Below are 25,869 nucleotides of genomic sequence, written 5' to 3' on the forward strand. Positions count from 1 at the left end.
TAATATCGCTATCACACGTGGGAGAGACATGTACATTCCGTTTCCCCTCCTGAAAAATAAAAACCACATGAATTGATTTAGCGTTGAAATATGTTCATAATTAAAGCAGCAAAATTATGTACAAATTATGTTGAATTCAATAATCAAATATACCAATATTCTTTTTGAAGTTCTTTGTTATTTTCTAAATATGTCAATTTTTTAATTATGATTTTATTAATATGTATTTGAGAATCAATAAATAAGGATTACGAAATAAACGGTTGACGAACTTACTTAGTTTGGGAAGCAAATTAAATATACCATCGCAATCCACACGTACGCATTGTTTTTAACTTTGACAAAATTATTGATTAGCTACCTAACAAATTGACATTTTTCATTTCTTCTTTAAGTTTAATAAAATTTATTTCATTGAGACGACATGCAGATTCGTATGTACTCCCATTTCTTGAATTCTATCAGTTAGTCTTCCCATGCGATTCATTTATTATTAGATGAACCAAAATTATATATATGAATATTTTTGTAGATACTTATGAAAAATAATATTAAAGTTTCATATTACTATGAAAACCAATATAAAAATGTGTTTATAAGTATAGGGATATGTGTCTTATGGCCAGTGGATAAGAGAGTGGTCCTTAACAGACCATAAATTATGGGATCTTCCCTAGTTCCTTTATTGTTATCATATTTTAATTTTTTTCGCCGGCTATCATTTTTTTTTGTTTGGCAAGTTGTTTATTGGATACATGCATTTAATTATTTATTTAATCCGTAATAGTACTACCACTACTTGTAAGAAACAGAACTGCACGGCTTGCTTCTTTCACTAGACAAATCCTTAATTAGCGATATTTGAGGCAGAAAAAAAGATAAGGTTGCGTACGTTTTACTCCAAATAACCCTCCTAAAGCCTAAATCCCTGGCCAAGAAAATTTACTGTTTTTCTTTGTACGGAGAAGCTGTAATTTTTTGTTTCATCTTTTGGGGTTCAGGAGTAAAAGTGGAGTCACTCTCTGCTATCCCTTTTTCTGGTTTTTTTTTTGTTTAACTATTTGCTCTTCTTCAAACAAATCCAACTTAATTTTTTTCTCTTCTCGTCCCTTTCAGAATCTTGAGAGAGAGAGAGAGAGAGAGAGAGAGAGAGAGGGAGAACAAATTGTTTAAAAAAAAGGGGTAAGTCTGTGTGTGAGAGAGAACCCACCAAAGCGTGCACGAGAGAGAAAAAGGGGCCAAGAAAAAAAGAAGAAGCAAAGCTTTGATTTGTATAAAATCCCACCACTTGTCTTACCATATCTTCATTACATCTCTCTTTCTCTCTCTCGCTCTCAGTTTTATGAGATTGTTTCTTCTTTAAAGGTATCTCAGGTTTTTTTCTTTAAAGTTTTCTTATAGTTTGGTGAATCTCTGTCGTACGTCTCCCCTCGTAAGAAAGATATAAGTTTTTATGAACAAAAATCCTTGAACCTTTTGAAGCCAATTACAAGTTTTTCAAGTTTGGGGTTTGTCGAATTTCATCTCTTTGTAAACGAGATAAGGAATCTTCTTGCGTTGAAGCAAAAAAAAAAAAAAAACTTCAATGGAAGGTTGTCCAAGAAACAGAGAAATCTGTCCTAAACTTCTTGATTTGATTCCCCAAGGAAGAAAATGGTACCATGAAGAGAAGAACAACACAGATCAGGAAAAGAAACTTGAGCTAAGGCTTGGACCACCGGGTGGTGAGGAAGAGGACCATTCGACGATGAAGAAGAAGAACACAGAATCAAGAAACAACACCAAGAAGGAATCAGAAGACAAATCCATCTTCAGTCTCAGCGGAAACCATTTCTCTCCTTCCAACAAAACCACTTATGCTCCTCACATCTCTCAGAAAAGGTATCTCCTTTTTCCTCACTGTTAATTTTTTTTCTTACTTTGACAGCGGATATTCTCTAGACATTAGGGACCCATCTCTGTTGTCTTCTTTCTTTTCACCCTCACGTGTTAATTGTTAAACTTGCAGTTTTTTACTGGCCTTATTTTAAACTCTGCTTTGCTCTGTTTTGCTCTGTTTTGCTCTGTTTTTCGTTTGGTGTTGACATAACTTTTCTTTTGAATGTATGATACAAAGAACTGCTCCTGGTCCAGTGGTGGGTTGGCCTCCGGTTCGTTCTTTCAGGAAGAATTTAGCAAGCACAAGCTCTTCAAAGCTCGGAAACGAATCCTCTCATGGAGGTCAAATCAATAAGAGTGGTGATGGTGAAAAGCAAGTCGAACCTAAGAGGGAAGGAATGTTTGTAAAAATCAACATGGATAGTGTTCCGATTGGTCGGAAAGTCGATCTCAATGCTTACAGTAGTTACGAACAGCTCTCTTTTGCCGTTGACAAGCTCTTTAGAGGTCTTCTCGCAGGTTAATTTTAATTTCAAATCTTTTGTTTTTGTTTATTATTAGAAAACGCTTCTTGTTTTATTGAGCTGTGTTTTGTTTGTATTTAGCTCAAAGAGATACCTCTGGTGGTGAAGGAGAAGAGAAACCGATCATTGGTTTACTGGATGGTAAAGGAGAATTTACTTTAACTTATGAGGATAATGAAGGGGACAAGATGCTTGTTGGGGATGTTCCTTGGCAGTAAGAATCTTTTCTTTTTCTTCTCTGAATCTGATTCAGTGTTTTGCAGAATCAGATTCTTAAATCATATAACAAAAAAAAGTATAAAAGTATCACCTTTTTGTTAGTAGTTTCAAATTGATTATCGTTTACAAATAAAAAAATGGATACTAATGTAATCTTGATACGTGTTCTAAAACCAGAATGTTCGTTTCATCTGTGAAGAGACTGCGTGTGATTAAAAGCTCTGAGATTTCATCTGCCTTGAGATGTAAGCTATTTGCTATGTTCGTATGTGTTTGTTTTATGTTAAGATGATTTAGCGTAATAACTGAAGAAGGGTTTCATCTGTGTATGCAGTTGGATGCGGTAAGGAAGAAAAGATGAGGAACTGAAGAAGAGACTTTTAGAGACTTCTATTTGAGTCAGAGGGTCTCACAGTTTTTTACTTTTTAATTGTACATCTGTTTTTTGCTATATATAAGAGATAGTCATTGGTTTTGTCCAGAGAGACATTTGATCTGATCTGATATATGTTCCCATGTCTCCAAGATACTCAACGATGAGGTTATAGAAGCGATTTGTGTTTCCAAGCATTAAATATACTTCGAAGAGCATAATAAACATCTCATGTCTGCAAAACTCTTTCGGAAAAATAAATGAAAATTTTATTCTCTGTAAAAGCACTTTTAACTTTCGCTCCAACTTTAGCTATCCCTTTAATCGTGTTAAAAGCTGAGAATGGCCATTATTGTTCTTTTTTTTTTTTTGCTTTTTAGTTACTTGAGTCTGTTCGTAAGATTGTAAGTTGAAAACCCAAAAAGACTTCTCAGAATGATCAGTCCATATCGATCATTTTGGTGGCTATCATCTCTTTTGTTATAGTGCAGAGTTTAGCAGCTTTTTGCTTTCAATATAAATCATGTATACACTGTTATGTAGCACTTTTTTTTTACAGCTATAAATCATTAATCATGTATACAGTACTAAATGTAACACATTTTGTATTATCACCTCTATATATATGCCTATTGGACGTTTCTCGGTGGACCGACTGAATCGTCACAATTCACACTAAAAACTGATTAATTGAGCACATTATTTTCGTGATCAATATTTTCATAGCAATATTTGAAGTAAACTGGCCGACGTAGAATCTTCTCAAATTAAGTACAACTTCGACCACGAGATATAACTCAAAAGCCTAAATGAAGAATTCATAACGAAGTCTAGAAAATTTTCAAATTCTTTTGATAACTATATTTAAGTAATCAAAATATTGAAAAAACTATCCAAATATGTCTTGATCGAATTATTTAAACATAACAGCCGCATGCATTAACCATTAAAAGCTATTCAAATACTTGGAACCACTTATTATACTCTCATCGTTTGGAGCCACTATAATTTCAAGTTTCTTACTAAACATAAGCAAAAATTAAAGAGCAGAGACATGATCAAAATGTTGGTGGTGTTCGTCTTGTAAAGTAGTATGAATGGATGAGCTAAAATTTGTGGTTGGGGGATTTTGGGGAAAATACTGAATAAGACATTGAAATAAATAATAAATGCGATAGAAACATTGAACTTGAATAGTCATTTTCGTTGAGACATGCCTAACTCAAAGCAAATGTAAGAGTTCTATTACTCTTTCTTTATCTAAAGCGATTGGTCATTTAGTAAGTACATGATAGTGATGTAGACTGTAGTATTCTCCACCAAATGTATAGCGAAGAAACTGAAGTCTTGAACACATATTAATATAGCGAAAAGAAATTGTTTATGTAAATAAAAACATTTTTTTTCTTTAAAACATGTTCTGCTGGATTTCTCTAAATCTAATCAACGCGTAAACGAAACAGTTCAAATATTTATGGGTTAATTTGTTTATAGAAGAAATGGTTACTAGTGTAGTATGAACCAGTTTAGTTCATACTAATAATAACCAATTATATTCTACGGAAAACACATTGCGCAGCATTTCTGGATTTTTTTGTCAGACTGCTTGCCGTTTTACTCTGAAATGGGCCTTACAAGTTAAAAAGATATCGGTCCACGCTGAGTCGCTACATTCTCCAAACACTGAAAGTCTGAAACAACCACACACATTTAAAGTTCGTCACGCAATGAAAATTTATATTGAACCTAATCACCTATACTTTTCAAAAATTATTCTTTTGGTCAAATTCAAATTCTATAAAGGGAGGCTTAAACCACTAGCTGATTTGGTAGCACCTAAAATAATTATCATTTTCAAATACTGATAAATATTAATGCCTCTCCAATTGGTAACACCTAAAAAACACTGTTTACAATGGAAAATGTATCTCCGACATAATCTTTAAACATAGAGAACACTAACGAAAATATCTTATAAAACAGTTGGAAGATTCGGCCCACATTAAGAAAAGCAGTAAAAGATTCTTCGATAGATTTCATATGTTATACTAAAGTCATGATTACCATATCGACAATATGATAATAAACTAGAATATGTATATGTGTATTGTAGTGAGAAGAAGGTTAACTTATTCCTGGACCAGCCCTCTAGTTCTAGGAGCAACAAACGTTTCAATAAACAATCATTGATCCCGATCAATTAGTAATTTTCTTGTGGATAGTCGAGTTAGGTGTACATTAATAACATTTCTAATCTTCTCCAGACGTATTTTGGAAAACTTTCTCAATTATATATACTAGTGAAAATAAAATGAAATAGATCATGAATATTGAGAAAGGGAACTCAAAGGCAGTGATTATGGGATTTGACGAGGAGACAAGATTCTCCAATATATAAAGAATTTATCAAGTGGAGGCGCCCATAACTGTTGAATATGTATTATTTAGTTTGTTTCTAACGAATAATGAAAATTTTGGTTGAATCATTTTTCAGTGTCCATCCCACTTATCCTATCCCGCATGATGACCCTTTGTACTAAAATATCAAATCTTATTTTATTTTAAAAACGTGTATAACAAAAACGCAGTGGAATGATGCAAGTTTTGTGGGAAAAAATGGAAACAACGATTTCTTTGGATGATAAACAATCCAAATTAGAAAACCTAGAATTCTAATGAAAAATGGATAAATTTATATTATTCTTGCTAAGTTTGTATTTGAAACGATATCTGTACAAAAACAGTGATGTTTTTTTTGTTTTATCTTTGGACTTTGGATATTACAACAGCAAAAAGCCAAAACAAAAGAACACAGATACGGAGATCAGTCTTTATGTAAGTTTATACAGTAGTTCTTGATTTTACTATTTGAAAAATCTTTTGTTCCATTGGAACAGAAGTTTTTATTAAAATGTGTGAAACGTACTACTATGATTGCTCTAAGCAGTTAGATAATGAGGAGCGTTCTTCTCGCGACACTCACGAGCCCAAGGAAACAAAGCGGCTGGATCTTAATTTTTAGAAGTGATTATATAAAGAGAATCGATATTGGCTTAAATTGTACGTACGTATAAACTGAAAATATTATTAGAAGAAAGTGAAGAGAGAAAAGAATAATTGTTTTAAAGCTGTGATGGACCTATCGAATTACTTGTGTGCTCATATTGTAAATGTATAATCATTAAGTTATATGAAAAATGTCCTGTGAGTAAAAATGGTCTCCAAGTAATCGAGTGCTTCTAGAAACATCATTTTGACATATAATAGCTTAATGAGTTTTTCGTTTCATCGGTTAAACTCTGATTCATAAGTTTGCTATAGTTTACAGACTCCTTTTTTTTTGTATGCGTGTGTATATTTATTTTAAGTTGAATTATGGTTTGAGAAGGGTATTATTGTAAATCTAAGCGAGTGACAGGGAAGTTTTTGAAAAAGAGACAAGACTTATGTCTTCTAATTGGTGTATCTACTTCTTGAGAACGAAGCAAGAGACAAAGTGAGTATATTGGATTTGGTAAGGAAGAGGAAGAAGCAGCAGAAGCAGAAGTTCTTGGGAGATGGCCTGAAGAAGATAACTGTAAAAGGTGCCAATGTCATAAAAGGGGTCCTATGGCACACAGGGTTAAGTCAGGCAAAAGAATAAATTAAAAGAAAAGGTAATAATTTTCTTAAAATTTAACGTTAATTAGGATGTTGATTTGGGTACGTTCTTGTAATGTGTGTATTAGCATATGTACGGAGCTTGAAGCTCACTTCGATTATGTTCTTAAATGTATACAATATTCTTTCCCAATATGAATTTATATAATTGTTCATAATAATTCAATTCAATCCATATTGTATGAAGTGTCTTAGACAATAAGAGATTGTTTAGTTGTTTATCACTACGTTTGTTGGATAACTTGGATTGATAAATCGAGCTATATCATGTTCGACTTCGAATGTGTGTGTATTTTTCTCTAAAAAAGATAAAGTTTCTTGAGTTAACCAAGAAAGTTTGTTTATAACTAGCGGAAAAAAATGAAACAAGATATTTTTGCAATGAAGTAACAATGTGTAAAGAAATAGAAAATTATCGGATGCTAGATTAGCTGAATGTTTATGAGCTGAACCACCTACGAAGGAGGTCTTCCAATCTATGAGAGTAATTGTAGCAGAGAGAGGATATCGAGTTCCGAATAGACTTGTCTATGATGCGAGTGAGAAGAGAAGATAGATGCAAGCTTCAATGATGTTACCTTGAGTTTTTCTTCTTAGAGATGGTAGGTCATCGGTTTCAAATAAGTGGTTTTAGTCAAAAGCTATCGAGAAACCCAAACCTCATGTCGGTTTGCAAAATACGATTGAAGCATTTTTTTTAGTACAAACAAAATTGAAACATTTTACCAAAAAAAAAAAAAAAAAATTGAAACATTTTCCTCTAGTCGGTTTGCAAAAATTACTACGCCCTGAGACGTGATCAAATGATTTCATTGATTCCAACCATTTTTACTCTTTACCGCAGATAATATATATACCTTATACAGAAATATAGCGAAAAATAACGTCATGTGATGTGGGCTAATGGTAAACGCACTAAAACATTTTGTCGTCTGTGATTTATTTTCAAAGTTGTGAGTCGGTTCGTACCATGATCCCATCCGATCGGACTCAACACTCAGACTACATTTTGTTGGGTTGTAGCTTAAATATTTTCTTAGTTTCATTGAGAAGGATAAACTGTGGCATTTAAGATAATATCAATGGTGAATTTTGCCAAATAAAACTGTGCCATTTCATAGCAAAAAAATATAAGAATTTGCCGTAATAAGAGGTGGATTGAAAAGTGTTTGTATCCACGTGAATTAAGTTCTTAATCAGGGACGCATAAGCTATTTATGTAGTACATTTTAATTTTTAGTACGGTTCAATTTATCAACTGTGTTTCATTTCCACCATATCAACATATGAATTATTATCTTATGGTTTTTCATTATCAACTAGATTTGTATCCGCGCATACGTGCAGGTTTTGTTTCACATAATATTTTTAAAAATATGTTTGTGTTGATATATATATATATATATTTAATTATAAGAATATGGTAATTTGTTTGATTGTTTAGTATTAGGTTTTTGAAAAATAATTTTTTTTGTAAAATAAACAATTTTTTTAAGGATTGGAAATATGGTAATTAGGAAAATTATTCTACTATTCTAGAAATTATAAATATGATATGAGTAAAAAAGACATAGATAAAAGTCATATTTTTCTGTTTAAATTGCTTAAAAACATATAATTACTTCTGATTTTTAATGTTCTCAAATTTATTACGTGTACAATTGCTTTGATTCTGCAAGAACCACCCCATAATTTATTTTTTACATTAAAATGCAGCTATAATAATATTATATTTGACCCATAAAAACTGTCAAATCTTTGAATGAAGATAACGCTACATTTTTATATTTTTTCATATAACCAGCTTCGAAAAAAGTGTTTATGATGAGGATAAGCTGGAAGAAAAATATCGAGTTAGTATAGAAAAATGTTAAAAAATTTTAGATGAGTACCAAAAAGTTAGAAATGTAAAAAGTTAGAAATGTTATTTATTTATTTTGTTAGGAATGTGAAAAACTTTAATATTAATGTAACTTAATAGCTATAAATATAAATATATATGAAATAAACATTAAATAGAATAGTTAAATTAGAAGTAGTGATATTAATTAGTTTTTAATTTTTTATTTAAAATTTATGATTTATTAATTAAATGAAAGGACATGTGTCCTCCATTTAGATGCTGATGTGGCAGCCTCCATTTAGATGCTGATGTGGCAGCAAGATGGAGAGTTCACCTAAAATACAATATATAATCATTAATCATCTAAACATATTTTTAAAACGTCCACATTTTTTTACGGGTCAGAATATTAAGTCGATGCTCATCTCATACGGATCGGACGAGACTGGCCTGAGAAATCCATTTTAACAATTTTACTCAATCTCTACTCAAGTTGTCATCATACTACGACTAATTTACGTCTGATCGTTATTATCACCTACTTGGATCCAACTTAAATATAGTCTTGTCACAAATCTAAGGTATTTCACTATTGCTGATAACTAAACAAAGGGTTGAAGTTTTCTTATCATTTTGGATGAAGTGATAAATCGTCTCTTATTATTTATTATTGTTCTGTGTGTGTGTGCAAATATCACGTTAATTTAAGTTATTGATCTTTTTTTACTGGATGTAAATATGTTGCTACCGTGAAATTCCCATAACGATGCTAGAATCTATAATTGGAGTATGACTTTATAGTTTATACCCAAAACCAAATAAACCACACCAAAAAAGTACAATGAAGAACGTTAAAAGGTACATTGTTTCACAAGTTAATTTCATTTCTCGAGACAGACAAACCCAATACTACAACCTTCTTTAATTGGTAACAGAAACTCATCATTAAGACATAAAGTTTCAACTTTCTATTATAGTTTCCAGAGTCACATTTGTTTTCCACACTTCGACATGAGCATAAACCTTAGCTATAATGATGGAAATGTCTTCGTCAACGCTCGTCAACCATAACATTTATATTATTTGGTTTTGCATTATAAATCACACACTCATTCCATTTCTAAGCCAGACTTGATTTAGAAACAAGTCAAGATGATTCCGTAATCAATGCCATTAGCGTATTTGTATACCAAATCTAAACGGATTAATTAGTGATTATGTTTCAAAAATCATATAGGTTTCTTAACTTAAGAAAAAAGGATCTATTTTAGTTAGCATTTAAAAGTAAATGGGGCTGGTGATTATGGGTTGAGGAGGGAAAATGGGAATTAAATTAATTAATAACGGGAACTACGAGAAGGGTATCTCTGAAATCGAGTAAGAACACAATGCTCCATAAAGACCATTTTTCTATTACTCAAGAGCAAATTGTTGAAGCCAGAGACACCACTTTTGAATATTTGAAGGTGCGTTTATCTTTAGTTTTATTTGTAGAATAATTAAAAAGGATAATTTACTCTGTTCGTCTTCATTGTTTGTCTGCAGATCCGTGTTCCGTTGTGTTTGATTTTGTATTTTTCTTTCTCTTCTTGTATATTTTAAAGATATATTTCGAAAACAAAACGATTAATAAAAAAATTAGAGCGCTCCATCTTTTGTCTCTCCATGAGACCATGACATCATTTTGTCTTGTAATTCAGTTCTTCACGAGGTTGTGTCAGATCTTTTTTTTTACATATATCTTATTTCTTCTTTCTTCCAATCCTTTTCAAAACAATAATTATTCACTGCCCTAAAATCTAGACTCTGTGTAAATATATTCTGTAAATCCGTATTATTTTTCGCTTAAGGTTTTTTTTTTGTTTGGTCAATAAATAATTGGTTTTCAAATATCTGAGTAATGATTCCTACTTTTCGTGTTTTCAAAAAGGATGATTACAACTGTTGTCAGTTCATTGAATTGAATTCAAGGTATTTTCAAATGAAGTAACTGTTTGTCTTACAATTACAAAACTAGAAATGTATACTATTACTTCTTCTTTTCTTATATTTATTGAGCAACTAATAAAATTTTAAATTGATATTCTATAGCTTAATTTGCTGACAAAAGTAAGTTAACCTTCAATTTGACGCTTAAGTTTTAATAATTGTTAATGTTTTTTGAATTAAAATACGTTACCTTATATTTGAAGCTACATCGTATAATCAAAAGGTTAGCTCTTTATCAAACGGTGCATTTAAAACCAAAATTCTCCATAACAAATGTACAGAAATACTAGTTTTTTATAATTAACCTATTTGTTTTTTTGCTCGAGTTTAAATTCAAATTAGTATACATATATATACATGTGAACCTGATATTTGTTTTCAAAGAATCTATACATCGCTCTCTCTCTATCTCTTTAGTTCTTTATCTCTCTTTTTTTTTTTTTAACAGTTCTTCTTTCACTAAACATCATATTGTGTCTTCAGTTTCAGTGCCAAAAAAAATTGTTTCCTCTCCATTTTTTCGCATACGAAAAGTTCTTCTGAGTATTTGTGATTTGTCATCTCTGAATCTTTTCTCTCTTTTAAATCGTAAGGAAACAAAAACATCTCTGACCGTTATTCAAATTCGAACTGAGAGAAGATGGGCAGAGCAGCGAGATGGTTCAAGGGCATTTTCGGTATGAAAAAGAGCAAAGAGAAAGAGAACCGAGTTTCCGGCGGCGGAGAAGATTCCGGCAAAGGCGGAGGAGAATCTGGTGGGTCCAATATTCACCGGAAAGTTCTCCAAGCAGACTCCGTCTGGCTCAGAACTTACATGGCGGAAACAGACAAGGAACAGAACAAACACGCGATTGCGGTTGCTGCCGCCACTGCCGCAGCCGCAGACGCAGCGGTTGCAGCGGCACAAGCTGCTGTCGCGGTGGTCAGACTAACAAGTAACGGAAGAGCCGGAGGATATTCCGGCGGGAGCGGAGTTTCCGGGTCCACAATGGAGCGGTGGGCCGCCGTGAAAATCCAAACAGTCTTCAAGGGCTATTTGGTAAGTTCATAAATCTCTCCCTTGTTTTTGGTCACCGATTTCGACACGAAAGATACAATTTTGCCATGTGGGTTTCGTTTAGATTCGAGATTTCTAAAGGAAGCATGTCTGTACATTGCTTGCTCCTTACACATCTCCCTTAATGAAACAGTACACACCTTTGCTAGTTTCAAGAAAAATTTGTACTCTTTTCGAATTATGCACGATTATTATGGCTTTATATTTTTAATATATAATTTTTTAATTTGAATTTTGTTTTCAGGCGAGAAAAGCGTTAAGAGCTTTGAAAGGTCTAGTGAAGCTACAAGCTTTAGTGAGAGGATACTTAGTCCGCAAACGCGCCGCGGAAACGTTTCATAGCATGCAAGCTCTCTTCAGAGCACAAACCAGCGTTCGATCTCAACGCATGATCCGCTCCTCTCTCACCAGAGACAACAACAATAACATGTTTCATCCTCGATATTCTCTTGTAAGAAGAACCATTCATTTTCTAATTTCTCAATCCTAACATATATCTCTGTGGTCAAACTTATGTTATTTGTGGATTGAATTATACAGGAGAGGTTTGATGATTCGAGAAGCGAAATCCATAGCAAGAGAATATCAATCTCTGTAGAGAAACAGAGCAACAACAACGCCGTGTACGATGAGACCAGTCCCAAGATCGTTGAGATTGACACTTTTAGGACGAAATCAAGATCCAAGAGAATGAATGTTGCTGTCTCCGAGTGTGGAGATGATTTCATCTATCAAGGCAAAGATTTCGAATGGAGTTTTCCAGGAGAGAAAAGCAAATTCCCTACGGCTCAAAACACGCCAAGATTCTCTTCATCGGCGGCGAATAATCATCATTACTACTACACACCGCCTTCACCGGCGAAAAGCGTTTGCAGAGACGCTTGTTTTAGGCCAAGTTATCCTGGTTTGATGACACCGAGCTATATGGCTAATACGCAGTCGTTTAAGGCTAAGGTTCGTTCGCATAGTGCGCCGCGACAGCGTCCTGATAGGAAAAGGTTGTCGCTTGATGAGATTATGGCGGCTAGGAGTAGCGTTAGCGGCGTGAGGATGGCGCAAACGCAACCGCTATTGCTGCAACAAGAAAAACGCTCTTCCTGTTCTTATGATAAACAGTTTCCTCAAGAACCGGCGGATTTTAGATTCTATAATTAGAAAGAAACGTTTCTTTTTTCGTCCTTAATAAGAGAACGTCATTGCTTTTGACTTTTCATCGAGGACCCTTTTTTTTCTCTTGGTTTTTATGTTCTCCCTTTTTTTCGGGTTCTTATTTTTGTAAATTTTTGGCTTTAGAAAAAAAATGTTAAATTTGTTTCGAGTTATCTACTAGACTAGACTACGACTTCTTCATGTGAATATTTTAGAGAAATAAGAAGCTGTTTAAATATTAACGCACAACAGTAAATAATTATTAAGGTTAGTTGAATTTTAGATTTCGGTTTTGGAGAATTTGAAATTCAAAGATGTGAGAGTAATTGAGAAGATATTATTAACTAACCATGATGACGAAATGAGGTTGAAATTTGCAATAAATTGGGAATCCATGTAGCGTCAGACAAGTACGACATGACGTTATCATTATTGTGAAATTTTCAAAATCTTTTGTAATGTTTCTATATCTAATCATTTTTAAAAGCACCAGGGGATATGATTGGCGGAGGCCGATACGTGTTTGCGTCATCATATTCGTTCTTCTGAAACCCAAAATAAATTAAAAAGTTACTTCAACGGCTTTTGATAAGCTCTATTTACCATGTCAATGAAAAAATAAGTTAAGCTCTAGTATTTACCTCGTAATCTGCCAAAAAGATTCCCTAATAGCCTTTTAATTAAGGTTTTCTATTATTAAATACCTTGATCTTTTGTTTAGACTATCGACTCAAGATGAATATGCTTTTAACATTTCAAAAAATCGAGGTAAATTCGTCTCATTGGGTTTGTTTTGGATCACATTACTCTTATCTTTTCTTTTTTTGTCAACGATCACATCACATCACATTATATAAGGCTTTAGAACTTGGATATTAAAGCATTTATTTGGATATTAAGCGTTACGAACTCAAAATATCATGGGTTATAACTTTAAAATTATTAACAAAAATAAATGTTCTACTCAGATTATCTTCATGTCTATGTCTAAGTTTCCCAACATTCTCCATCAAGAAAGAAAATAAAACTGAAGCTGAAACGAAAGAGTAAAAAGCTGGTAAACGTATTAATCATTATTCACGAACCGAAGAAATACGCAAAAATGTTGGAGACATGGACGTAACTTGTCGCCATTTTATGGGTCTTATCTTCGGTCAGAATTCAGAAACCGTGAGAGGAAAAAAAAAAAAATTTGTTGGATCTCCCAAAAACTGGAAAGGCCTTCTTTATTTTACAGGTCCCAACTCTTTTCTTCTGATGCAAAAACAAGATGATCTGTTTTGAGCAGCTTCAAGAGAATCTGCTGCTTACGGCGTCATAGCTTGGAACACTCAACACTGTCCAAAAATTAACAGAATATATGAAATTTTAGCATGTTGAATAAAATCAACGTTGGTAATTAAAAAGAACAACGAAGTGTGAAGATGTTTTTTTCTTATTGTTTTCTTTACCTTGTCCGAAAGACGCCATAGTCAAAGGCTTTGCAATAACCTTGCTGGTGAAATCTGCAATGTCCTTTAAGGTGAGTTGGTCTACCGTCTTCAAGAATTGGTCAACTGGCTTCCTGCAAATATGAACCGGGTTAGAGAAAACCCCGATTCTAACCGGTTTAGAGGTTGCATGTGTTGCGTGTGTATATATATGTACCTCTCTCCGTATGTAAGTATCTGTCTACCTATATCTTCTGCCACAATCATCTGCAAATCACACAAACAATTAGATTCCATTAGAAAAGCACAACTCATGCTCAAAAAAAAAAAAAAAGAGTGCAAGTTATGTATAGGTACTCGAGATTCCAGATTCATCAGAATTGCAGACTTGGTTGCTGCCTTGGCGCGATCAAGATGTTTCTGGTTAACTGCCAAAAAATATAAAACCAAAGGAAATAATATGTTAACTAATACATATATTGATAAATGGTTAAAAAAGAAGAAGAAAGGAGCAAATTTACAAAACCTTTTCCTTCAGCAACAGCTTTCATTTCATCAGCTACTAATTCAATTCCTCTTGCTGCAAACTCAGGACTCTGAAGCCCCAAAAAAATGTAAGCAAACTCGCCATGGAGATACTGTTCTTGTAATCAAGAAATGAAAATTGGTGAAAACTCACCGTGCAACCATAGATTCCAAACAATCCGCTATTGTTAAAGATGCTAGTGAATGCGGTGCATGATTGAAACTGCTGATATTCGTTCAAAATACGGAGATCTGCATCCACACATAAAGAAACCATCGTTAGCATCATCAACATCATCATCACCAACTGATGAGAGTTAGAAAAACAAAGATGGAACGGGAACTAGAAAGAAACACATTGAGAGACTTACAGAGCCAAGAGTGCATTCCCTTTCCAGGACCTCCCGCAGAGAATGAGCCACCTCCTCCCATAAGCATCTAAATAAGAATTATATTTTACACCGTTAAACTCTACTCGTGGAAGATCGAGTAATGTATTTGAGTTAGGCACCTGAAGAACAGTGGCAATAACAGCTTCCTTCTCGTTATCCCATCCTGGCACTCCAAAAGCAAGCGCAAAATGTGTAGCCTGAGAATGGTGGAATAAAAAAAATAGCAATAAGGAATAATAAACCAAATTTTAACTCAACCAGGGTCATTAAAAGGCACGGATAATGAGTACCTCTCCACCAGTATGTTGACGGAAATCTCCACCAACATATTGAGACTTTGGCTCCGCTGGTCTGGTTACATTAGGAAGGTCAGAAAGTAATGGCTCAGCAACTTTTAAAAGTTCTTCATGTTCAACTCCACTAGCTGCTAACACCATTCGTGGAGCTGTGTAGTTCTCCTGAAATTTGAGCACCACATGAGAAGAAAAGGACACACACGCGATATAACTTAAACTAAAAGCAACGGCCATAATTGCAGAGAAGAATGTAATAATCTCTTGTGTTATTGCGGTCTTACAGCAACGAACTCTTCCAAGACGTCCCCAGTCAATCCATTAATAGCAGATTCAGGTGCATACAATGGATTTGCCAATGCGCCAGAGTAACCAGCAGAATGAACAGTCTCCAAGAGAAACCCCATAGGATTCTTTGCAAGTTCTCCTATCTCCACTTTCACTTTCCGGAGCTGCCAGGAGAACAACAAAGACAATAGAAATAGAATGTCAAGAAAAAGATGCTTTGCTTTGAGTATTGCGAGATTAATGCAACATGACATAATTACCTCTTCGTTCACTTCCCAATCCAAGAAAGCAGGGTTCCTCACACTGTCAACAAGCACTTCAACCATTTCGGGAACATAGGTTTTGAGAGCATCGATTGTGTAACCCATCTGCTCTCGGGAAGCAGAGGCTGAAGTAATGGCTGCGATAGCTTCTATTTCCCTTACAAGACGAAGATGGCTTCTGTTCAATGTACTCTTGAAAGCCATCCTCTCAAGCAAGTGCGTCGCTCCACGGAAATTTGGTGTCTCGTAAATAGAGCCACAATCAACGTATAAACCAACGGAAGCTGCTGGATTCTGACACAAAAATTCAACAGAACATAATTCGTTCAGAATCACTTTGCGATTTCGATAGTGAAGTTGAAACGCTGAGATTATCAGAAGAAGCTTCTCACCGGAGACATCTCAGAGGCTATTGTAAGACCATTTGGAAGAGTAGTGGTCTTGAGTTTGCTAGGCTCGACATTGTCAGCGAGTGATGGTGGAAGAGAGACATCAGCCAAGGGAATGTTCAGCGAAGGAAGCGAGCTAGAGGAGCCTCCAGTTAGCCAGCTGGCCAAACCAGGTTTCGAAGAAGAACTCGTTGCAACAGCACTCGAGCTTGCATAGCGAGATGCCCGGTAATTGCGATTATAAATGCCCTGTATAATCCTATGCATCGTTAAGCTTTTATCTCCAATCAAGAGAACAAAAATCAAACTCATCTGTCTCCAATGATGCTCTAATTGATTGCTAAGGATAGCTACTTTACTCACAATGTGGGAAAAACTACAACCAGAAATTAACAATGAATATTGAAAAAAAGAAGAACTTTCGAAACAGACATCATTCCTTAACCTTAGAAAAAGCATGAAATGTATCACCAGCTGCTAGGAATATATCAAATTGAATCTAAGATCTACAAGAATCTATACTATCTAACAAATCGTTCACTACTCGTGTATTCCAAGCGTTTTCCTAAAAAAAATAACAAAAGTTTATGGAAAAAGTGGAGTCGACATTGACCTTAAGGGCCTTGGATCGTGTAGCTGCAGTGCGGTACATGACGACTGTGAAACCCTAGATCGTTCGTCTAATGTATCCCGGTGGCCGGTGGTGGCTGACGACAGGAGGAGAGAGAGAGAGAGAGTTCCTGTTTCTTTTGCAAGTTTATTGGATCGTGCAAATGCTACTTAGTTTGACGAAATTGTTTTTTGTCAAAGGCCTGTATAGTTTCGGCCCAAATTGTTTATAAAGATTAATTCAAGGCCCGTATGAAGATTTATAACACTTTTTTTCTCTCTTCTGATTAGTACAACTTAACCCACCTTTTACAAAAACAAAAAAAAATACACATGGAACAAAGAACGAGAAACAGATAAATCAGAAGGTAAACTAATACAATCAAAATATAACTCAATGAAAAACAAACTAAAGAAAGCTTGAGGAGGTGATTTTTGAAGTGTCGTTTAGTGAATGCGTAAAGATACTATAGCAGGTGGGCCCATCTTAATAATGTAGGAATAGAGCTAGACATGAGTGGAAAAGTCCCATTTCGAATTATCACCGAGTGGGCCATGCGATATCAAAAATGGGCACATAATTAAAATTTTGTCCGCAGAAAATACTATTCACATATACACGTATTAAGAATTTAAGCTACTCATAGCTAACAACCTGATAATTTTATTTTAGTACCGGTAAGATATATAAAAAAATATATACGGATACCTGAAATTGATTAAAAGATATCTAGCATTGTAGTCTGATGAATTATATCATTCCTTATAAATATTTATCTTAAACTAACGTTGAACTCTAATTGCAAGAAAGTGACATCAGAGTTTTTATATGTTAACATGATCACTAGAAGTGGATTATAGAGATTTGAGAGTACCGAACTTGGGAGATGTATAACTCACGTGAATAACGAGTAGTTTCGTTGTTATAATTGAGAGAGAAAGACAAATGGTCGTCATTCTTACCCAAAAAAAAAGAAGGTCGTCGGAGTTTCAGTAAAATGTGATTAAAGGATGGAGTCATGGGCCGTTGACAGCTCAGTGCACTTATAATTCTAATCATTAGGTGATGCACAAAAAAAAAAGATGAACAATTTGGTCTACGATATTCTATGAAATTACTCTAATCCAAGTATTCATTATTTTCTTTGTACTCTGAGATTTTGAATCTCAGTCTTACTTGATCTCTTAGACTCTTGGTCAATGATGCTTACACGATTCTTTTGATTTTTATCTTAGACTTTTTTTCGTAGTTCGTATCTTGGGTTTCTGTTTACAGATACTTAATATAACTCAACTTTTAAAAGATATGTTATTCTTTTGTCTTGCAAGAAGATATGTTATTGTTCAGTGTCCCGTTTTGTTTGGTACACACATCCTAACTAATAAAATCTTCTCCCTCGTGAAGCACGAGTTGGTTAAATTCGAAGCGTTACAAGAAAAGGAAAGAAAAACAATAGAGAAAGTAGTTAGCATTTATTTTATAAAAAAAAGTAAATGTCCGTATTCAAAAGTGTTTTTTATATATACACAAAAATCCCAAACTACCCATTCATTCAATCTTCATCTCCATTTCTCACACTAATAGGTTATATTTCTCTCTTCCCTCTTTATTTTTTATGTTTCTTCTTACACAAATTGTTATTTTTCAAGGAATTTACCTTTAATGCATATCTTGAAAGGCAAGTGAATCTATGAGAATATGATAATATTGTTTAAAGTAAATGAGTATTATAGTCCTCCAACTAGATTAGCTTCCATAAGTGTCTCTTTTTCAGTGTGGTCGATGGCAATGATCCGTGTGTTTAATTTCCCTACCCTGATCAGCACGAAGTGCTTGAGCTGTGTCTATTCATGGCTCTTCTATGGTCTCCGTATGTTTATATACTCACATAGTTTCTACAATGGGTAATAAAACTTTAGGTTAAGAAGGAAAAATGGCGCAAAAGTTGGAAGCTCAAGGTGGTCGTGGAGGAGAGCTATGGGACGATGGTGGTGTTTACGATAACGTCAAGAAAGTGTATGTTGGTCAAGGTGATTCTGGTGTGGTTTACGTCAAGTTTGACTACGAAAAAGACGGAAATATCGTATCACGCGAACATGGGAAGAAGTCGCTTCTTGGAACAGAGGAGGTATATATATTATTATTTTTTTTCGATGAAATCATCATGAAGATTTTACTTTTAGTGATTGATAATTTTGTTGTTGTTGCTAGTTTGAGCTTGATCCAGAAGATTACATCACATCAGTGAAAATTTCTTACGAGAAACTCTTTGGAACACCAACAGAGATCATCACGGCTCTTGTCTTCAAGACATTCAAAGGCAAAACTTCTCAGCCGTTTGGAATGGTCTCTGGTCAAGAATTTGAGCTAGGAGGCGGAAAAATCGTTGGATTCCATGGAAGTGCGAGTGATGTTATTCATTCTCTAGGAGCCTATATAGCTTCGTCAACCACGCCGGTGACTCCGCCGGAGTCAGGTGGTACGACCAAGTTGGAAGCTCAAGGTGGTCGTGGAGGAGAGATTTGGGACGATGGTGGTGCTTTTGAGAATGTCAAGAAAGTGTATGTTGGACAAGGTGACTCTGGTGTGGTTTATGTCAAGTTTGATTACGAAAAAGATGGAAAAATTGTATCACGTGAACATGGGAAGAAGACATTACTTGGAACAGAGGAGGTACATAGAATTTTGTGTTCTTGAAATTGCTTAAAAGGTTATTTTTTTTTCTTTTTTTCTTTTCTAAATAAAAGAACATTCTTGATGCTTCTTTTCTTTATTTTCAGTTTGAGCTTGATTCAGATGATTACATCACATCTGTGAAAGTTTACTACGAGAAACTCTTTGGAACGCCAACAGAGATCATCACGGCTCTTATCTTCAAGACATTCAAGGGAAAGACTTCTCAACCGTTTGGAATGACCTCTGGTGAAGAAACTGAGCTAGGAGTCGGAAAAATCGTTGGATTCCATGGAACTGCGAGTGATGTGATCCACTCTCTTGGAGCTTATATTGTCTCATCGTCCACACCAGTGACTCCTTCCAATACTATTCCAGCACAAGGAGGAGACGCAGGAGTTGCTTGGGATGATGGTGTTCACGACGGTGTGAAGAAGATATATGTAGGACAAGGTGACTCTAGTGTGACTTATTTCAAAGCTGAGTATGAAAAGGCTTCAAAGCCTGTCATTGGAAGCGATCACGGGAAGAAGTCATTGCTTGGAGCAGAGGAGGTTGTATTCTTGATTTCATTTTTTTTCAAATCTTGTCTTTTTTTTTTTTTTTAAAGTTGATTTACAACTTCTTGAATATTTTAATTGGTTGCAAAACGTGCAGTTTGTGCTTGAAGCTGGTGAGTATGTCACGGCCGTGACGGGCTACTATGACAAGATTTACGGCGTAGATGCACCGGCAATTATCTCGCTCCAGTTCACAACAAACAAGAAAACGTCTATTCCGTATGGAATGGAGTCAGGAACTAAATTCGTTTTGGAGAAGAAAGACCACAAGATCGTTGGGTTCTATGGACAAGCTGGTGAGTTTCTTTACAAAATCGGAGTCAAAGTGGCGCCCATAGCCAACTGATGCAGAAACAATCTGATATGCCACGAGAGTTTGAATAAGATTTATCCTGTGAGTTTATGGAGTTGTATGGTCTATTGTTGTTTTTGGTTTGTCTCAAGGGTAATAATGTAATGTATGTGTGTTGTTCCTTGTTTATCTAAATAAAGGGTGCTTTTTCATTCTGATCTTGTTTTCTTTGGGGTGCTAAATAAAATATTTCAAGGAACCAGAGAAATATTAGGAACAAAATCCCTTTATTAAAAATAGATCACAAATCAACCAAAGACAGAACTACAACACAAAGAGAAAGACTGAAGAAGAAAACAAACAGAAACCAGAAAAGGAAGAATCACCTTATTCAAAGTTCAAAGGCTATCAAGAGAGAGACCACAAAGTGCGACAAATTCAAGATCTCCATAATCATCAGCTGGTGATGGGAAGGACATGAACTCCAAATTTATGAAGAAGATCACTGGCGCTTCCATGGAAACCAACGATCTTGTGGCCTTCCACTTTGAGTACGAAGGGTGTGCCAGCTTCCATACCAAAGGGACCATATGTTTGCTTATTGGTCTTGAACCTAAGCATGGTAATGACCGCTGAGTCACTCCCAAAGATTTTATCGTAGGTGCCGTCCACTGCCGTGATGTATTCACTTGGATAGTCAAGCTCAAACTGCAATTTGAAGGAGCACCCCAAAAAAAAACAATTGAAATTGATTATGAAAAAGAAAGTCATAGTTTAAAGAGAGAAGAGAAAGGAAGAAGCCAAGAAGTAATTAAGTGTGTGTACCTCTTCAAATCCAAGCATTGTAGTTTTTCCATGTTCATTTCCTACAACAACCTGAGCTCCTTTGTCATACACAAACTTGACCACTCCAACACCATCTTGGGCTTGTCCTACAGACACTTTTCTTACGCCGTCGTAAACACCATCATCCCATGAAGTTCCCCCATCACCACCAGCTGCTTCTAGCTTCTTGGTTGGTTCTGCTGGTGTCAAAGGGATGGTGCCTAATGGAGCTAAGTAAACTCCGATAGCATGAACAACCTCACCAGCTCGTCCATGGAACCCGGAAATCTTGTAACCTTCCTCCTTGAATACAAACGGTGTGCTACCTTCAAGCCCAAAGGGTCCAGCTGTTTTGTTCTTGCTTGTCTTGAACGTAAGCATAGTCACTATTGCACTGTCAGTCCCAAAGATTTTGTCATAAGTGCCTTCCACGGATGTAATGTACTCATCTGATTCAAGCTCAAACTAAACAAGAAGAAATCATAAGTTCCACATTAGTATTAAAAAGTGAGAAACCAATAATATGTTTTTTTTTTAGAAACATACCTCTTCGAAACCAAGCATTGTAGATCTTCCATGTTCAACTCCAATAACCACCTGAGAACCATTTGTGTAATCAAACTTGACGGCTGCTATACCATCTTGGCCTTGTCCTACATATACCTTTTTAACATTGTCGTGAGCACTATCGTCCCACACATCTCCTGTCTCACCACCTTTAGCTTCAAGCTTCTTGGCGGGAGTGGTGGAGGAGGAGGCTAATGGAACGAAATAAGCTCCAATGGAATTGAGATGGTCGCTGGCGAAACCGTGAAACCCGATGATCTTCTTGTCTTGAACTTGGAGAGTAAATTTAGTACCAGTACCATCGAACTCGTAGCCGAGGTAGTCAGAAGTCTTTTGGTTGGTTTTGAATTGGATTCCTAAGATGACATTGGATGAATCATACCAACCATCGACGGAAACTAGATACTCTTCGGGATGGTTAATCAAAATCTGCAGAGATTAACTGACAATGTTCAGTACCTCTCGCGTTATTAAAACATATATGTATTTGAAGCTTGGTTACCTCTCGCGTTGAACCTCTAGAACCCTGCACACCATGGAGGGCTCCTAGTTTTGGTGTTGCGCCTTTCACGTAGTCGAACTTGACGTATTGAATGCCTGCCCCTCCTGTTCTTACGTTTATCTTCGTCACTCCGTCGTGATCGGACCCGTCGTCCCATTCGCTTCCTCCTGTGCCGCCTTGTGCCTCCAATTTCTCTGCCCCTGAACCGGTTCCGGTTCCACTTCCGCCGGTTCCGGTTCCCCCGGTTCCGCCAGTTCCCTCCGTGCCTGTTCCGCCGGTTCCTGTTCCCCCGGTTCCGGTTCCTCCAGTTCCCTCCGTGCCAGTTCCGCCGGTTCCACTTCCACCGGTTCCTGTTCCGCCGGTTCCACTTCCACCGGTTCCGGTTCCTTCCGTACCGGTTCCGGTTCCGCCAGTTCCACTTCCACCGGTTCCAGATCCGGTGGGAACGGGAGCGTAGTGAACGTCGATGGAGTTGAGGACATTGCCGCTGGTACCAAGGAAACCGGCGATCTGTTTACCGGTGGCCTCAGGAGCAGAGATCTGGAAACCGGATTTGTTACCGTAGGGTCCGTAAGTCTTTTTGTTGGTTGTGAAAGTCAACGCCGTTATAACGTCTTGCGTGCTCAACGTTTTGCCGTAAGCAGAGAGAGCCGTTATGTACTCGTCTGATCCCAAAGTGAACTGATTTACAAAAGTAATTGAAACTCAAAAGTCAAAACTTGTTAAAATTTGATGTTACTGTTAAAATAATTGAACTATTTTTCAGTAGCTAACCTCGGCGTATTTGGGCCCAACGGAGCCGCGACGCTGAGATTGAAGGTTGGTTCCCTCGTACGTGACCTGGACCGAGTAGATGACGTCATCGTACGTAAGCTGCACTTTCGTGACCTTCGCGTGCTTTCCATCGTCCCAAGACATCCTCGCTGCTTCGATTTACCTGTTCGTATAAGGTTTTTTTTTTTCATAACCAACGGATTTTGATTTTTCTTGACCATTTTGTAGTTAATACTGTAGCTACACCATAGTGTCGACAGGAAGTCGCAAGTCAAAGATTATACATACAGTTCCTGTTCTAACTTCTAACTCATGTGTTTCTTTTTTATTGGTAAACTATCTTTACTACACTTAATGATAACAATCCCCAGCCTTGGGCAGTCCAAAGTCAAATTGATCCTTTATGAACAATTGGTCTTAAACAAACAAACATAAAGCGATTGAGATATATGAGAAGATCAGTTTATTGATCGATATTTAGAGCAGATAATGTACATACTGAATACATGTATATATAAGGAATTATGGAATATATACAGAGGGAGAAGCTAGTGAGAGAGGGATCACCTGATTGTAGAGACTGAATGTGATGATGAGGAGGGTGAAGACTTTGGTGTGTGAGAAGAGAGACTAATGGTGGGATTTATATCATATCGACCATTGTTATTATTATTATTATTTTTTTTTAACTATATGTAACGTTAAGTAAGCATCACATGGCCTATATAAAAATATTCATGTGGGTCCATAAGTATGTAATAATCGCTTGTAATCGTCACCAAACCGGTCATTGCTCTCTTGTTAAAAAACTAACCCAAATGCCAAAAAATAGTGAAGAAAATATCATTGTGGCAGAATCATAAATAAATCTTTGCTGAAATTTGGACAAATTAAGACACAAAGTAGTTTTTTTCAATCCAGTTTTCCGACTAGAAATGATTTTTGGCCAAGTGGTCATATTGTATTTATAGGTTACTCATACTGACCCTGAAATAGGTTCGATTTCTGGTTGGCGTTTGATTCCCTTTGCAACTATTCTGTTTTTAAAGTTTAAGAAAACTATTTAACAAAATGAAAAAAAAAAAACATCATAAAAATATATTGTGATTGTATGGCATGAAGACAAATAGAGGTGGGAGCAATGAGTATCCATATCCAGATCGGAATTTTGCCAAATAAACGTGTATATATATAGTAATGAGGCTTTTACTTGTAAATAAGATCTTATAACAAGATTTGTAGCAAAATATGACATACGCAGATGAGTAATGCAGATGGTGACACGATGGATACTAGAAGATTCAATGGAACCCTCTTTGATTTATCATTGCGTTGATTATTTCATAATTTGATCGTGCATCGCATATCTAAAGAACAATACAGTGCTGCCTGTCACCTGTTTTGTTTATATATTTCCTTGATATACTCATATCGTTGAAACGATCGATCTTTATCGTATTTCATATTTTTTTTTTTGGGTTGTAAATCGGATTACGTATGTATTTACTACAATTATTGAGATGTCTAAATTCTAATTATTTAAACAACTTGAGTTTGTAACTTAATAATATGTATGAAGCTTCCTTTAACTGCTCCGTTGTCTTATTCGATCAAATATATGATATTGTAATGTAGAATATAACTTTATTTTACTGTTTTTCTAGTATGGAGTTTGAAACTTGCGAATTATTCAGTGATTGCACGTTTCTCACAGAATTCAAGGAATAAGCACGTAATCAACCCTAATCTAAATCTTTACGATACACTGATGTAACTAAAAGTAGATTTTACTGTAATTTTATGATTAAAAGATATATTTAACAATTCTTCTTAATTTCCCAAGAAATACCAACATTTTTTGGGTTCTTTTAGCAAAAATTAATTTAAATAAAAGAAATGTACTCGTGGGTCTCGTGGTCTTTATTTAAATATATTGGCATAAAAAAAGTGATGACTTTCTAAAGCTTACAAAATAAAAATACATTATCACAATCTGAGCACGTCGAGTCTAAACTCGTGGGACGTGTGTGGATCAGGTCTCCACTCCTTACGCGGATAATCCACGATTAATATTATATAATCAATTAAAGCGATATGGGTAAAATACATATATTTTGTTGTAAAGTTCATGTTTATCGTATTTTACAAAAGTCGTTTTATATTTGAAATAATATTAAATTTATTCCACCCTGGTTTCTTGTGTGTGAATATTCTGCCTTTATTCATCTTCCTCAAGGTATCATTTAAGATTACAATTTGAAACAAGAGATGAAAGGCTACTAGAGATTACAGGTGCATAATGAAACTTGTGTGAAGCAAGATCAAGAAGGAAATCTTTAGAAATTAGGGTCTTTTAATCTATTCCAACCTGATTATAGTGATTATTTACCACGTAAAGTAGTTTTCGTCTTGTTGATCTGGAAAATTAAATTTCATTTTCTTAATTGCATTCACTGTAAAATTGATACATTTTGACGTAAAAAAGAAGAAGAAAGAGTTGATATGTTTGCTCAAATGTCATTCAGAAACTTTAGACTAAACTTTTTGTTTGTTTGTTCCTGTGGTTAGCCATGACATGGCGGGATTGTTAAGGCCTAATTAGTGCCTAATCACTAAACATAATAGTACAAGACGGTTAAGTACCAAAAAACTGATTTCAAACAAAAAAGGGAGCTCAAAAATCCTAGACAAGACTTAAAAGTTAATTAAAACGCTGACACTTTGGCAAGCGGCAGACTAATCGCGATTAGTCTTAATTAGTTGAATTGTCAAACACCATTATAAATATGCACGA

The 25,869-nt window shown here is 35.4% G+C and overlaps 5 protein-coding genes across 5 annotated transcripts; 3 read left to right on the forward strand and 2 right to left on the reverse strand.

Moving 5' to 3' along the window:
* Positions 1-1,174: 1,174 nt before the first annotated feature.
* On the forward strand, positions 1,175-3,183 carry LOC18025138 (auxin-responsive protein IAA26). The gene is made up of 5 exons (XM_006406767.2): positions 1,175-1,881; positions 2,117-2,397; positions 2,484-2,616; positions 2,799-2,866; positions 2,956-3,183. Exons 1-5 carry the CDS (start codon positions 1,586-1,588, stop codon positions 2,988-2,990), a joined length of 813 nt encoding a protein of 270 aa, XP_006406830.1. The 5' UTR covers positions 1,175-1,585; the 3' UTR covers positions 2,991-3,183.
* Positions 3,184-11,126: 7,943 nt separating this feature from the next.
* On the forward strand, positions 11,127-12,798 carry LOC18025139 (protein IQ-DOMAIN 14). Its single transcript, XM_006406768.2, has 3 exons — positions 11,127-11,525; positions 11,788-11,994; positions 12,084-12,798. The coding sequence occupies exons 1-3, from the start codon at positions 11,127-11,129 to the stop codon at positions 12,696-12,698; spliced, it is 1,221 nt and encodes a 406-aa protein (XP_006406831.1). The 3' UTR covers positions 12,699-12,798.
* Positions 12,799-13,636: 838 nt separating this feature from the next.
* Positions 13,637-17,020, reverse strand: LOC18025140 (probable mitochondrial-processing peptidase subunit alpha-2, chloroplastic/mitochondrial). Its single transcript, XM_006406769.2, has 13 exons — positions 16,886-17,020; positions 16,276-16,521; positions 15,881-16,177; positions 15,617-15,784; positions 15,330-15,497; positions 15,159-15,236; positions 15,019-15,085; positions 14,802-14,899; positions 14,649-14,718; positions 14,480-14,550; positions 14,340-14,389; positions 14,144-14,256; positions 13,637-14,029 (listed from the first exon to the last, which is right to left on the reverse strand). Exons 1-13 carry the CDS (start codon positions 16,922-16,924, stop codon positions 13,983-13,985), a joined length of 1,512 nt encoding a protein of 503 aa, XP_006406832.1. The 5' UTR covers positions 16,925-17,020; the 3' UTR covers positions 13,637-13,982.
* Positions 17,021-18,349: 1,329 nt separating this feature from the next.
* On the forward strand, positions 18,350-20,625 carry LOC18025141 (jacalin-related lectin 35). Its single transcript, XM_006406771.2, has 5 exons — positions 18,350-18,466; positions 18,802-19,010; positions 19,094-19,555; positions 19,663-20,109; positions 20,213-20,625. The coding sequence occupies exons 2-5, from the start codon at positions 18,816-18,818 to the stop codon at positions 20,459-20,461; spliced, it is 1,353 nt and encodes a 450-aa protein (XP_006406834.1). The 5' UTR covers positions 18,350-18,466; positions 18,802-18,815; the 3' UTR covers positions 20,462-20,625.
* Positions 20,626-20,677: 52 nt separating this feature from the next.
* LOC18025143 (jacalin-related lectin 34) lies at positions 20,678-23,692 on the reverse strand. The gene is made up of 6 exons (XM_006406770.2): positions 23,643-23,692; positions 23,076-23,238; positions 22,302-22,982; positions 21,779-22,228; positions 21,233-21,697; positions 20,678-21,115 (listed from the first exon to the last, which is right to left on the reverse strand). Exons 2-6 carry the CDS (start codon positions 23,217-23,219, stop codon positions 20,864-20,866), a joined length of 1,992 nt encoding a protein of 663 aa, XP_006406833.1. The 5' UTR covers positions 23,220-23,238; positions 23,643-23,692; the 3' UTR covers positions 20,678-20,863.
* Between the last annotated feature and the right edge of the window lie 2,177 nt (positions 23,693-25,869).

Source organism: Eutrema salsugineum, unplaced genomic scaffold, assembly GCF_000478725.1.
Source record: "Eutrema salsugineum unplaced genomic scaffold, Eutsalg1_0 scaffold_13, whole genome shotgun sequence".
In the NCBI taxonomy this organism is placed as follows: domain Eukaryota; kingdom Viridiplantae; phylum Streptophyta; class Magnoliopsida; order Brassicales; family Brassicaceae; genus Eutrema; species Eutrema salsugineum.